The sequence below is a fragment of the Callithrix jacchus genome, chromosome 3 (genome assembly GCF_049354715.1).
Source record: "Callithrix jacchus isolate 240 chromosome 3, calJac240_pri, whole genome shotgun sequence".
Taxonomy (NCBI): domain Eukaryota; kingdom Metazoa; phylum Chordata; class Mammalia; order Primates; family Cebidae; genus Callithrix; species Callithrix jacchus.
Window position 1 is genome coordinate 110478354 of NC_133504.1, and position 13644 is coordinate 110491997.

Below are 13644 nucleotides of genomic sequence, written 5' to 3' on the forward strand. Positions count from 1 at the left end.
AATGTTTCTAACTAGTGACATACTTCATGCCAAGAATTCTATTTGCCTAGATCATGATGTCTAAACACCACACACTTGAGCAATTCTGGATCCAAATAACTAGCTCTGTATGGTCTTGGGCCCTGTAGTACAGCTCTGCTTCAGTGGCTCCCAGCCATGAAAGGCACTAGGATTACCAGAGGAATTTTAAAAATACCAGTGGGGGTTGGGGATTCCCGTCATCAGTGCTAAAGGCTACCAGGTGACTGTAATGTGTAGGCAGGGTTTGGAACCAGCGGGTCAGACATCAATCCTGACAGTACCACGAAGGCAAACTGTTCCCCAGGCCAGATCTCTCAGCAGCTCCACAGCACTTTAAAGAAATCATGCACTTGATTAAGATAAAGGGATCACTATTTCTTCATGCTCTAAACAGAAAGATAAATGAGCTTCCCAAGAGGTGCTTAGCCAAAACCTGGGAATGGCTTTTAGAGGGCACAGTTCCCACAGTCAACAAAGTTTCCCTTTCTAGAACCACAAGCAACACTTCTAGATTTGCACTGGGTATGAACTGGGCTGAGCTCTCTGGGAGATCCTCCAGGTTCTAACATTTCCACATAGTAGGTAAGCACTTCAGAAGCAAATACCTGTCCCCACTCCAGCTAATGCAGTAGGTCAGCACTGGATAAGACTACAGCAGCTGGGAGATTTCCCAGGACAGGGAGGTATATGAGTGTGTTCCTGAAGTTTTCTCAGGTGTATCATATGAAGGTATCTTTTTCCTAACCAGGCCCATCACAATTTTCTCCATAATGTTTTGTACCTTCGCGCGCGCACACACACACACACACACACACACACCCAACCCATCCCATATAAAAAGTTTCACACACACACCCCCAACCCATCCCATATAAAAAGTTTCACACACACACCCCCAACCCATCCCATATAAAAAGTTTAAAGAAGTTTCTGGCATGAAAATATGCCCTCTTCAGGCTGAGACAGCAGCACTCATCAGCACTGGATCCCATCCCACTCCACTTGGCTGCTGCAAACGTGGTGGCAACACACACCCTCCAGGCTGCTGTGAGGAGGTTCTGAAGAAAGCAGTCACCCTTTACTATTTGGTAAGTTGTGTTACATTTTTAACCCAGTGGATTAATCAGTCAAATCTCGGACATGACAGCAGGCTTCATGATCTTTTTTTCCTTTGTTATTCTTAGCTCAACTTCCACAGCTGAGTAAGAAGTTTTTGATGTACTTATAGGAGTGTTAAAATTTTTATTCCTTCTCAGCAGGAGAGAGTTGGCACTTCTTGTGACTTTGTCTCTGATTCTTGGGCAAGTTGGCTTGGGAATGCTACTAGGGAAATACTCACTAATCTTTCATCATCTTGAAAAAGCAACAAATAGAACAAGAGTTCAATGATTCAAAATGAAAGCAAAGAGACTGTCTAAAATAGCAGCATGTTCAAGTAACAGACAATCTTACATAATGTAGCAACTTTCTTTTACTGTGTCCGTTCTGTATCCAAAAGAATCTTCCAAAATTATAATAAAAAAATGACATGGTCAACACTTTGCAATGTGCCATTATCAGCCTCTATTACTCAATGAGTTACTAACCATATATTAGTAAGGTAATGAGGTATTGTATGGTTATGTGTTAAAATATGGAAGTGATATTAGCATAAAAGTGTTATTAGCCTACTGTGAGAGTAAAATTTGTAGAGAGCAGTTCTTTCAATAATTCAAAATATGAATTAACATTTCAATTAATATAAGATCTTCACTTCTAAGGCAAAACCTAATGGGCCAGGTGGTAAATGCCAGTTTTAAGAATAAACAAAAATGAGGCTGGGCATGGTATCTCACGCCTATAATCCCATCACTTTGTGAGGCAGAGGCAGGTGGATCACATGAGCTCAGGAGTTCAAGAACAGCCTGGCCAACAAGGCAAAACCCCACCTCTACAAAAAATACCAAAATTAATTGGGCATGGTGGCACACACCTGTGGTCCCAGCTACTCAGGAGGCTGAGGTAGGAGAGTCGCTTCACCCCAGAGGCAGAGGCTGCAGTGAGCCAAGATTGGACGACCGCACTCCAATCTAGGCACAAGACCCTGTCTTAAAAAGTGGGGGAGGGGATAGGGGGGTTGGCCCTACATGCTACATTATCCTAAAAGCAGCTATCGGTTTTAATGACTGCCTCATCTTTTTTCAAACTAGAAAGACACAACACATGTCAATGCCCATCTGCAGAATGAGAAGGAAAGTCCAGACAGGTCACAGTGGTAGAAGGCACAAAGGCTACAGCGAATCAAAGCAAAGATGTGTGAGACAACTCAACTGGGCTTAAATCAAGAGCCAATCAACCACCAAGCCAACAGCAGGGAAGGCCCACACTGGGTCAGGGCCATCTCCCCATACTCACCTTTCTCTTTTTGGCCAACTTGCTTGAGCTGTCTGAGCTCCTCTTCTCAGAACTGTGCTTCTTCCCTGTGGGTGGTTGTTTATCTTCCGCTTTCCTCTGGCGGCTCCCCTTCCCAGGAGGCTGGGGTATCCGAGAGAGCAGGTCTAGGGTGATCTTCACCATCAAGCTTTGGGGGAGAGGAGTGTCCCTGAGCGGTGAGAGCAGCTTGGTGTCTCTCAAAGGCAATTGGAGTCTGTCTTTGCGGCTGTCCTCCTGGACCACCACGGCTTGGCGGCAGCCACTAGTCCTGCTGCCTCCACCACTGTGAGACGGGCCCTGGCTCTGAGTCAGGGGAACAAGAGCAAAGTGCTCAGGGCTCCTGTCCTCCACATTGTCCTTCGTGGGTTCTGGGCCTGAGGGCGCCTTAGAGGGGGCGGGAAGGGAGCTCTTGTGCTTCTTCTTCTCACTGGAGGGGGGCACTGCTGGCTTGGACTCTCTGCTTGCTGCGGCCCGGGGCCGTCCTTTCGTCTTCACCTTGGGCTTGTCTTTGGAAGTCTGGTCTCTGGAGCCGTAGGGAAGAAGTCCCGGCTCCCTTTCCACGTGCAGGCTGGCCCGTGAATCCGCCCGGGCAGAGGCCTTGACAGGTTTTTTGGGTTGTTTGGATCCAACGGTTTGCCTCTGCGGGGGCTCCTGCTGTGCCGGGGATTTCTGACAGCTCCTCTTTCCGGGGTGGGGGGCTTCAGGAGGGGCCCGGGGGGCTCTGCTGGAGCTTTTCGGGGCAGGATCTTTGGATTCAGAACGCTCCTGACTCGCGGCACCCTCGCTGCTGCCCTTACTCTCCGGGTGCCGCTGAGGGGGCTCTGTGCTCCCGGGGCCCTCTGGCGGCACAGCGGGTTGGCTGACTTTAGTCAGCCAGTTGTCCAGCTGCCATTTGTTTGTTGCTGGAGGCTCAGGCTAAAAATCAGGAAAGAAAGGAAAGTGTTAACTGACCGATGATGACAAATTATTCTTTTGTGCTTGTCACCCAATTATACAGGACTGTCACGCCAAACCTAAGAATTTAGATGCCATCCTCCTACTCAGATTAGAAGTCAAGCTCTGTAACAACTCTTAAAGTAACCTTCACTTTTTTGTGGGATTTAGAAATTTGGTAATAGCAAATATTAACTAACAGGCCACTGCTAACTGCTGAGAAATCTTTGTAACATATTTTATGGTAATTATAGTATAATTTAAACAGAATTGACACATTTTGGTTTGTAAACTACTCTATTAAGGAATAATAGGAAATGAGTAAAAAAATCAATTTATCAAATATTTGCAGAAGGCAGTAAACTAATAAACTAAGTTTTGGTGGGGTCACACTTTATCCTTTTTCAGACATACTTTTCAAATGAAGATGACTTTTATTCAAGATGAGATCATTTCTCTTTTTTATGTGTGACAAGGCCTCACTCTGTTGTCCAGGCTGGAGTGCAGTGGCACGATCACAACTCACAGCAGCCTCAAACTCCTGGCCTCAAGTGATCCTCCTGCCTCAGTCTTCCAAAGCACTAGAATAACAGGTCCATTTCCTCACTTATTTTAAAAGCATTATGCAGTAAACATGTATACGTTGACAAAGTTATCATATCACATATAGTATATACTGATTTGCAATTTCTACACCTGGATAAAAAGTCAACCGGGTCACATTAACCAAGCATTAGTCCCACGTGAACTCTTTAAAAGTCAAACATCAGGCCAGGTGTGGTGGCTCACACCTGCAATCCCAGCACTGGGAGGCTGAGGCAGGTAGATCACGAGGTCAAGAGATTGAGACTAGCCTGGCCAACACAGTGAAACCCCGCCTCTACTAAAATACAAAAATTAGCTGGGCGTGGTGGCATGTGCCTGTAGTCCCAGCTATTCAGGAGGCTGAAGCAGGAGAATTGCTTGAACCTGGGAGGCGAAGGTTGCGGTGAGCTGATATCGCGCCACTGCACTCCAGTCTGGCGTCTGGCAACAGAGCAAGACTGTCTCAACCAACCAACCAACCAACCAACCAACAACAACAAAAACCCAGAGGTTCCTAGCCTATTATCTTAACTGTTAGTTCAACCTTTATTGCTAAATTAACTGCTGCTGCATTCCACCACATCTTTCCAACTCAGCAATTAGACCTTATTAAAAGAATGACAGAGACTCTTATGCCTCTAAGTTCCACTACTGTATCTTGCATATAGTGGAGGCATGAGATATTTGAGTATTCCTCTAGGTGGATTTCATATCATACAGAAAAATATCAGTGTCTAACAGTGATAATTGTTACATTTATTTTAAAGACAGTATATCACTGTCCTTATGAAAAACACTATTTTAAAGATCCACTCTGAGACATGGTTTGTAAGAATAAGTCATATACGCAGTGTATCAGAGAATTAACTGAAAGACATCCCACTTCAGATTTATTTAATTGGATTACAGATAAGGAGACCACTCCAGTAGGTGGAAAAGTTTTAAGGGGAAGAAAGACTGCTGATAATTTTCCTCATCGGAACATTCCAAATACTTTAACCCCATAAAAACATGAAAATCTAATGATGCAAAATATATGGCTATGACATAAAGGGTTTTTGGTCAGGAAAAGGTTGGGTAATAAAATGATCAGGTAGATAGTTTGGGTTTAGTGCTACTTTAACACAACTAAGAAACTTAAAAAACCAGGCAGGAATATTCTGTGGACAGAAAGATGACTGCATAATTCCTTTTTTTTCTGTTTACCCCATACTGCTGCTTATGATAACATTGTCTTCCTTCGCCTATGTCAACTGTGTATCCATGCCGTCATCTGAATGTAAGGGCAGAGAGGGAGGGAAGAGGAAACTACTATTATGTGCCAGGCATTTTGTCACATGTAATCTAAATCTGTGTTCAGTATTCTAAGAAGGCAGAATGGTTGTTAAGGGTAGAGAAAAGATTAGCACACAATACCCACTTGTCAAACATGATTTCCTGCAGAGACTTCAGGGTGTGGTTACATAAGCAGTTAACTGATGGGACAAGGTAGTGAGATACATCACTTGTCAATCACGTCAGGCAAGAGGCCTTCACACCCTTCCTCAGGAAAGGTATGGACATATCTCACCCACTGGCTATGTTTACAACTGCACTCCACTCCCTGACATTCTCTTTCTTAAGAAATAGAAGAGCATTTATGTGTGAACCCAAAAGGGAAGTCATTCCTAGTATAATATCCAGTTTCCCCCAACCCCAAAAACAGGACAGTACTAAGATACATTTAGTAGTCCCTGAAGGAATGTCCTGGTTACAGAAATAAAGTATTTTCTTCTACTACAGTCTTAAAAATGTTCAGAAGGAAGACCCATGTCCCAATTTGAGGGTAAAACTGAGTAGTTGTGCCAGACAAGGGGTACAGGTACGGGCAATCCTATATACCCAATGTTAAGTTGTGAAATGAATACAATTCCTTTGAGATATTATTTGGGTGCTGAGATGGGAAAAATGTTTTAATAAGCCATTGATTTAAAATATTTTTAGTTTGGGTGTGGTGGCTCAGGCCTGTAATCCCAGCACTTTGGGAGTCCGGGAGGCCGAGGCAGGTGGATCACTTGAGGTCAGGAGCTCAAGACCAGCATGGCCAACATGGTGAAACCCCATCTCTACTAAAAATATAAAAATTAGGTGGCCATGGTGTCACGTGCCTGTAGTCCTAGCTACTCAGGAGGCTGAGGCAGGCGAATTGCTTGAACCCGGGAGGCAGAGGTTGCACTGAGCTGACATCATGCCACCGCACTCCAGCTTGGGTGACAGAATAAGACTCTGTCTCAATAAAAATAAATAAATAAAAATGAAAATAAAACATTTTAAAAAATAAAGGTAAGTGGATAAAAGTGCCAAGGTTTTAGACTATCAAATATCCTGGGAATATTTTATCTTTGTTTAGAGGATCAAGGTTTGAACTTCCTTTTTTTTTGACAGAGTTTCGCTCTTGTTAACCAGGCTGGAGTGCAGTGGCGCGATCTTGGCTCACCGTAACCTCCGCCTCCTGGGTTCAGGCAATTCTCCTGCCTCAGCCTCCTGAGTAGCTGGGATTACAGGAACACACCACCATGCCCAGCTAATTTGTTTTGTATTTTTAGTAGAGATGGGGTTTCACCATGTTGACCAGGATGGTCTTGATCTCTTGACCTCGTGATCCACCTGCCTCGGCCTCCCAAAGTGCTGGGATTACAGGCGTGAGCCACCGCACCCGGCCCAAGGTTTGAACTTTCATTCCTTTCTCTGCCTCTCCTCACCCCACCCCCAATCTGTCCTCCCAGTGCTGGTGCAACCCAAATACTGCAAATTAGAAATAATTAAAAAAAGGGATATAATTTTTTATTAGATGTTTTAATAAACTGGCAAAAGTTAGGGTATTTTAGAATGAATTATGGTTCTGAATTAAGTGTTGAGCTTCAAAATATCTCATGTAGCCATAAACATCTATACCTACACCTACTATGTACCCACAAAAATTAAAAGAAGACATAAAGAGTGAGAAACTTAAGAGTGAAAATTCCATAATCAGCTGTACCTACAGTGGGCGCATATCTACAGCTGATTATGTAATAAAGAAAAAGAATTCTCATTAATATCTGTATGTACAGCTAATTATGGCATTTATGTTACTCCAAATAACACCAGAGATTTATAATAATGCAAGTATTTATTGTAAGAGAAAAGAGATATAGTTAAATAGGAAAAATTTAAAATCTAAACAAAGATAAAATGTTTCCAGGACAATGAGCCTCAGTATATAACACATACTGTTTGCAAGCCTGGATCTGCAATACATACAAATACTAGCCTTTTTAGTAAGGTATTTTTAAAAGATAAGGCAGGATGGGACCATTTATTTTATACCAAAGAGGTTTCACTCTATTCTAGTACTTCTCGAGCAATAAAATATATCTATGTATCATTACTACAAACATGAGATTTTCTTTCAAGTTTCAATTATTCAGCTAAATCCATACTATTTCCATTTTATTTGAATTAAATGTTGCTTAATTATCTTTTCTATGTCAGTAATCTAGCATGAAAATTTTTCTTATGGAATAAGGTGAAACATAAAGCAAAGATCTTATAAGCATTAACAGTGAACATCACACAATTTATCTGCATAGCAGAGTCAGCATCCTTTTCCCTGAGGCATAGAAACACTATTTCAATAGCCATTCATATCATATAAGGAAACAAAGAGCCCCAGAAACACACAGTGTAGTTTCTAAAATCTGAAAGGCACTTCAAGTGCAGTTAATTCTGATGTATGTCTGTTCACTCCAAAACATATCAAGCTCTTATTTTCTGTGCCAGACACAGATTCACAGCTAACAGAAAATGACAGTCAGTTATTTTCTCAGCCTCCCTCACCCTCAAACAAGACCCTGAAGTCTCCCTATATCAGCTCCAGATGTATTCAGTTAATGCCCAGTTGGACCTACTTTGCTTTCTAAACAGAGACAAATACAGAAAGCTTTTTAATGCTTTCCTAATTAGAAAGCTTCATTTCCTGGCATTCCCATATTAAATATCTGGAATAATTTTCTTGATATGGGCTGGTCTCATTCACCAAAAAGAAAAGAATGCCTTCCCTTTTCATTTTCTTTCCCCAGCATAATTTTTACACTGCTACCTAAATTTTGAGGGTATTTGGCGATCCTGTTAGATGTTACTAACAATTTCTTGTGCCCAACAAGCCAGTAAATAGCATAAACCCTCTAGATATATTTAGTGTTTAAGATTTTCAGTGGTGACAGGCAAACACCATTATCTCTGTTTTACATGGGGCAGAAGGGAGTAAAAAACAGAACCCTGGCAAAATCACTTTGCCATCAGTTTAACGCATGGCTTTTAGTGATTCGAAAATAGAACTCCTGATGACTTATTTCTAGTTCACATTCCTGCCCTTTGCTAAATCAGGTGGTCTCTTTTTGCTTTCCTTAATTCATGCATTTCTGAAATTTCAAAAAGAATTCTCATTAATATTAAACAGCAGCCTACAGAAACCAAGTTTTCCTTTTAAGAAGGGAAAAGAAAATGGTGTGCAAACACTCTTAATGAGTTGATCTTTAAAACAACACTAGCAATGACAGAGAAGGACCTATCATTTTGAACAGGGGAGAGAAGACCTCTCTCCCCAACTCTCCTTTATTAAATATTTGGTAAGAAACAAACAAATAGAAACAGATGGCTCTATACAGCGTAGGAGCAGGAAAGCACTGCCCCATGGGACAGCACGACTCAGTCCTGACTCACAACACAGACTCTAGCTTCAAAGGACAGAATGCTGCCATCTGAGGTGGCCATCTCAAGGGGGACACGGTACCTCTGGAGCCGGGGTTTCTAGGGGCTCATTTTCTTCGCTGTCACTTGAACTGCTCTCGCTCTCCGAATCTGAGGAGCTGTCTGAGTCACTGGTGCTTTCTGACTCTGCACTGCTGGAATGTGCTGATGCCACTGGTTCTGGAAGGGACTGTGGAGCACTGCAAAGCAACCAAAAGATAAAATTAGAAGGCACCATGCAAGATGGACTACTTCTCTCTTTCTCTCCTGCACATTTTTCTGCTACTTGAACGGAAGGGCCTCTGTATTAGTTATACTGCTAACCTATCACATCATCCAGTTGAGAGAGGCCCAAAGTAGTTTAATAGAACAGCAAAAACCTCTGAAAACAGTTTACCAGATAAATGAATGAAAGAGAAGCCTGTAAAATTTTAACTCCTCAAGAGTATTTCAAGTGATCCAAAATTTAAGTTAGATGCTGGGTGCTTCATATGAAGGCTTGGTAAACCATAGCCTAGGCTACCTGCCTGCTTTTCTAAATAATTTCTTATTGGAACACACACATGCCCATTTTTTTAATGCACTGTGTCTGCGTTTATGCTGCAATGGCAAATTTGAACAGTTGCAATAGAGACATACATAGCCCACAAAGCCTAAAAATTTACAATCTGATCCTTTAAGTTTGTGGGTTTCTGCTACACATAACCAAATAAAATTAATTTAAAAGAAAAGCCAGAGAGTTAAAATCTCCCTATATTTTCTACTCAAGAACTGGGTGGCAGCCAAACACCGTTAAATATAAATGGTGTTCCTTTGCAAGGTGAACTCAAAAGTAACCAAGTAACCCTTTCAGACTTCCTGGTGGAACTACAAAATGGACTATTCTTTATTAGTGGCTTAGAGATCATCCCCAAATATCAGCCAAAGTAGAGATTACCTTCTCCAAATTTTTAGAATGGGGCAATAAATCTAAGTTAGTGAGAAAACACATTGATCACACTGCTAGACACATAAAGAATTTCGAAGCATATATAATCTTAAAGTCTCACCCTAGATGATATTAACTAAAGCAATAAGTCATTAACTATAATGTGGACAGAGTCCAAATCTACCTAAAATATTTTCAAAATAGATTAGTAAATAACACATACTAGAATAAAATCATTAAACAGTAACAAAATCACTAGTTGAGGTCATTTTAAAACACACACGATACTACTATGTAATTTGCTCACAGAAATGCTATACCCAGTTTGTAGCCCTGTCTGTACCAGCAGCTGAAGAGCATAAGCCAGTTATGAGCAAAAGGGGCTGCGCTCTCAACATTACTCCTGCCTCGAATGTATACCACTGCTTGGTCTTTTCTTTTTCCTTTCCCTTCACTTTTAGAAGTTAGGCTACCTTGTCATGTTTAAGAGTCATTATAACCCACCAGAAATTACTGAACAAAATAAGATATAATTAAACAAGCAAGCTTTATGAATCTGTAAGAGTGCACATAATTACATGAGCTTCCTCCACATTCACGGTAACATCCCCTGCGTAATGGACAAGATTTTATTGCTGATCTCATCTCTGAGTGGATGAGCACATCTCAAGGGAGTAAAACAATGTAACTTTGTCCATGAAAGGCAGGTATTTGGCATATTACCAGAGGAAAATATTATAAAAGTAGTTCAAATAGTTCATATTTTCAAAAAATTAAATCATCACATTTCCTAAAGCATGGCTGGCTTGTTCCATTTCCCATCACACTAAAATGCACTGCTGATCATTTTGAAAAGCAGCTGAAACAATATGAAAATTCATATAACTAAAAAACAGGCATAGTGGAAAAGTAGTTCTGGAAATAACTGAGCTTTATGAAAAGAGCAAACCTGTTACCTCCATTAAAACACGGGCTCATCAGTTTATCTTTTCAAATACTGATTACCTAATACTGATGATTAATTGTATTTTAAGTGTGTGTGTAAACTCCTTTTTTTATTTTTTTGAGATGGAATGTTACTCTGTCACCTAGGCTGGAGTGCGACGGCATGATCTCGACTCACTGCAACCTCTATCTCCCAGGTTCAAGCGATTCTCCTGCCTCAGCCTCCCTAGTAGCTGGGACTACAGGCATGCACCACCACACCCAGCTAATTTTTGTATTTTTAATAGAGACAGGGTCTCACCATGTTGACCAGGTTGGTCTTAAACTCCTGACCTCAAGTGATCCACCCACCTCGGCTTCCCAAAGTGCTTGAAATACAGGCATGAGCTAGCATGCCTGTAAACACTTTAAAATCTTTAACATCTATGCTGACAATGTAGATGAGTGTCGGGATCTTGCTTTTATAGGGTTAACAACCTCCCTATGGCTGATTTAAGCTTCCAAAATATTAAACAGGTACTTTCCTTTTACAGTGATCCTTCAGCTCCTTCCCATGAAAAAACTGTGAAAGTACTAAATAAAGCTTTATTTTTCCCATCTGGTAAAAAATCGCAAACATTCTATACAAATGGGGAGAAATCTACACGGTACCTTGGAGGTGCAGATGAGGAGGGAGGCTTCTCTGGGGTCTAGGCATTCACAATAAGGGGAAGAAGGACCAGGAAAAGAACAAAAAACAGGTTAGAACAAGCAGCTCAGATATGTTAGATGGATTTTAAAGGACTCTTGGTACTGCAGGGTGCACAACACTTACCTGTTCACTGTCACTGTCCTCACTGTCACTGAGCTGAAGGTCGTCTTCAAGCATGCTGGAACAGGCAGGGACACAGAGAAGAAAGAATGTGAAATGATTTCTAACAACTTTTCTAGCATATAAATAGAAAATATGCCTAATTAAACAAAAGAGAGACTGGATATGTGTAAGTTCTCTTTATTTATTAAATGCTGTATTTTCCCAGAAACATAAATTTTATAATTATACAATTACAATATACAACAAACAATTATAATTATACAATTACAACACGGAAACCAGTTAAGTGCAAACCTCTTACCATCTCAAAACAGATTCTTTCACATTTACAAACATTGAAGCAGAACTACCACATGACAAAGATTCACCGCAAACCCTAAGATAAAGTCCCCAGCTCCCAATCAGTGAGGTCAGGGTCCACAAAAACAGAACAAATGGCAGGAGTGGGGGGGAGAGATAAATAATACACTCAAATTACTTTCTTCCATAAGCTCTAACTGAACTGGAGTAATTAGCCAGTAAATGAATTAAAGCTGGATGAATATTTGTAAAGCACTCAGAACAGTGCCAGGCTCATAAAAAGTGCAACATTAGAATTAAACACACAGTAGACCTTTGATGCTCTTAAGGCAACTATCACCCAACAGTGCAGTTACTTTACGTTTCTGTCAAAAGGACAATATTATTAGTGAGCTCTATTTTTGATATATAATTGATTATTCTCTTTTGCCTATGTAAACACTGACCAATGAGAAGAACAGTAATGCAAACGAGATTGTCTACAAATCATGTTTAACCTTATTGCTATTGTTTCAGTGGGAAAAAAAAAATCAGTTCATTTCCTCGAACTTATCTGTAGGCATTCTGGCTTATGGTGAACCTAAATAGTAAAAAGCAAATATTTTCCAATCTATACCTGTGTTGTCAAATTTTAAAAACTCCTCCCCCCCTCGACCTTATTCCATGGATATACCCAAATATCACAGGAATGAATCAGTAATTGCTTCCTCTCTCCCCTTTCCCCCAAATTTTATGAGCATCGCTATTTGAGGAAATGTTATAAGTAAAACTGAAAAGAAAAATAATAATCTGCTGGAGTGTTACCAATGCTCCAAAAAGTGAATTATTAGAGGTTAAAATCCTTCAGTATTTCCAAAAATACCTATTCAAAAATCCAACGATTTTTACTGCAAAGCCACAATCTACCACTGAAGAAAGGGGCATGGTTACTTTGGAAATTCTGGTAAAAATCACTATATTTTCTAATGAAAATGAATAAAACTTGGCTCTTTCATAAATGACCGCCTACATGAGGTGGTAACTCTGCCAAGAAACAACTTTCATAAATGTACTAAAAACATACTGGGATAAGTTTCTAAATAAAATGAAAACTGTTGGCAACTTGTAAATGTAGATCTTGCTCAATATTTATCTAACAGAAGCTAAATTCATATTTTTATTTCTTTTTGAGACAGAGTGTCTCACTCTGTTACCCAGGTGTGATCTTGACTCACTGCAGCCTCTTGGCTCACTGCAACATCGGCCTCCTGGGCTCAAGCAACCCTCCTGCCTCAGCCTCCTGAATAGTTGGGACTGTAGGTCCATGCCACCACGCCCAGCTAATTTTTGTGTTTTTGTAGAGATGAGGTCTTACTATACTGTCCAGGCTGATCTAGGACTCCTGCACTCAATCAGTCTGTCCACCTCAGCTTCCCAAACTGCTGGGATTACAGACGTGAGCCACTGTGTACAGCTAAATTCATATTTTTTTCAAGGCTAGAAAATATAGCTTTCAGTCACAGGACTTGGCAGTTAGCAACATAATGGTATACAAGAAAAAGTCACTCAACAGGTTTATTGCTAAATGGTGGCTTGTCTGGGATACCCAAAAGCAAAAGATAAAAGACATGTCTTTGGAATAAATGTAAAGTACAATACAACCAGAAAAAAAAAATCTGGCAAAGTGTATTCAATATTAGCCACCAACCACAACAAAACAAAAAAGGGACCTCTTTCTTAGTTACTAGGTTGTTTTGAATAAAACTGATTTGCCTTAATTCCTGTAACATCAATGATCATGTAATCCAACCACACTTCCTGTTTTGAGCACAGGATTAAAAATTCTGTAACTTTTTCTAACTACTGAACATCTAACTTCCATGAATGTGCTCTCCTAAAGAACATCATAAAGTTAGAGAAAGTTTTGACTTTTGGCTCTACTCCCTCTTCAAGATAA

The 13644-nt window shown here is 40.7% G+C and overlaps 1 protein-coding gene across 18 annotated transcripts in view; it reads right to left on the bottom strand.

Moving 5' to 3' along the window:
* AFF1 (ALF transcription elongation factor 1) overlaps positions 1 to 13644 on the bottom strand; it is a 202480-nt gene that overhangs the window by 24111 nt on the left and 164725 nt on the right. For all 18 annotated transcript variants that reach the window (XM_017970438.4, XM_078366884.1, XM_078366878.1 and 15 more), the window contains 4 exons: positions 11409 to 11463; positions 11246 to 11283; positions 8765 to 8921; positions 2416 to 3348 (listed from right to left, as the gene is read on the bottom strand). In XM_017970438.4, coding sequence (XP_017825927.3) covers positions 2416 to 3348; positions 8765 to 8921; positions 11246 to 11283; positions 11409 to 11463 — 1183 coding nt within the window. The remainder of the gene's footprint in view (positions 1 to 2415; positions 3349 to 8764; positions 8922 to 11245; positions 11284 to 11408; positions 11464 to 13644) is intronic.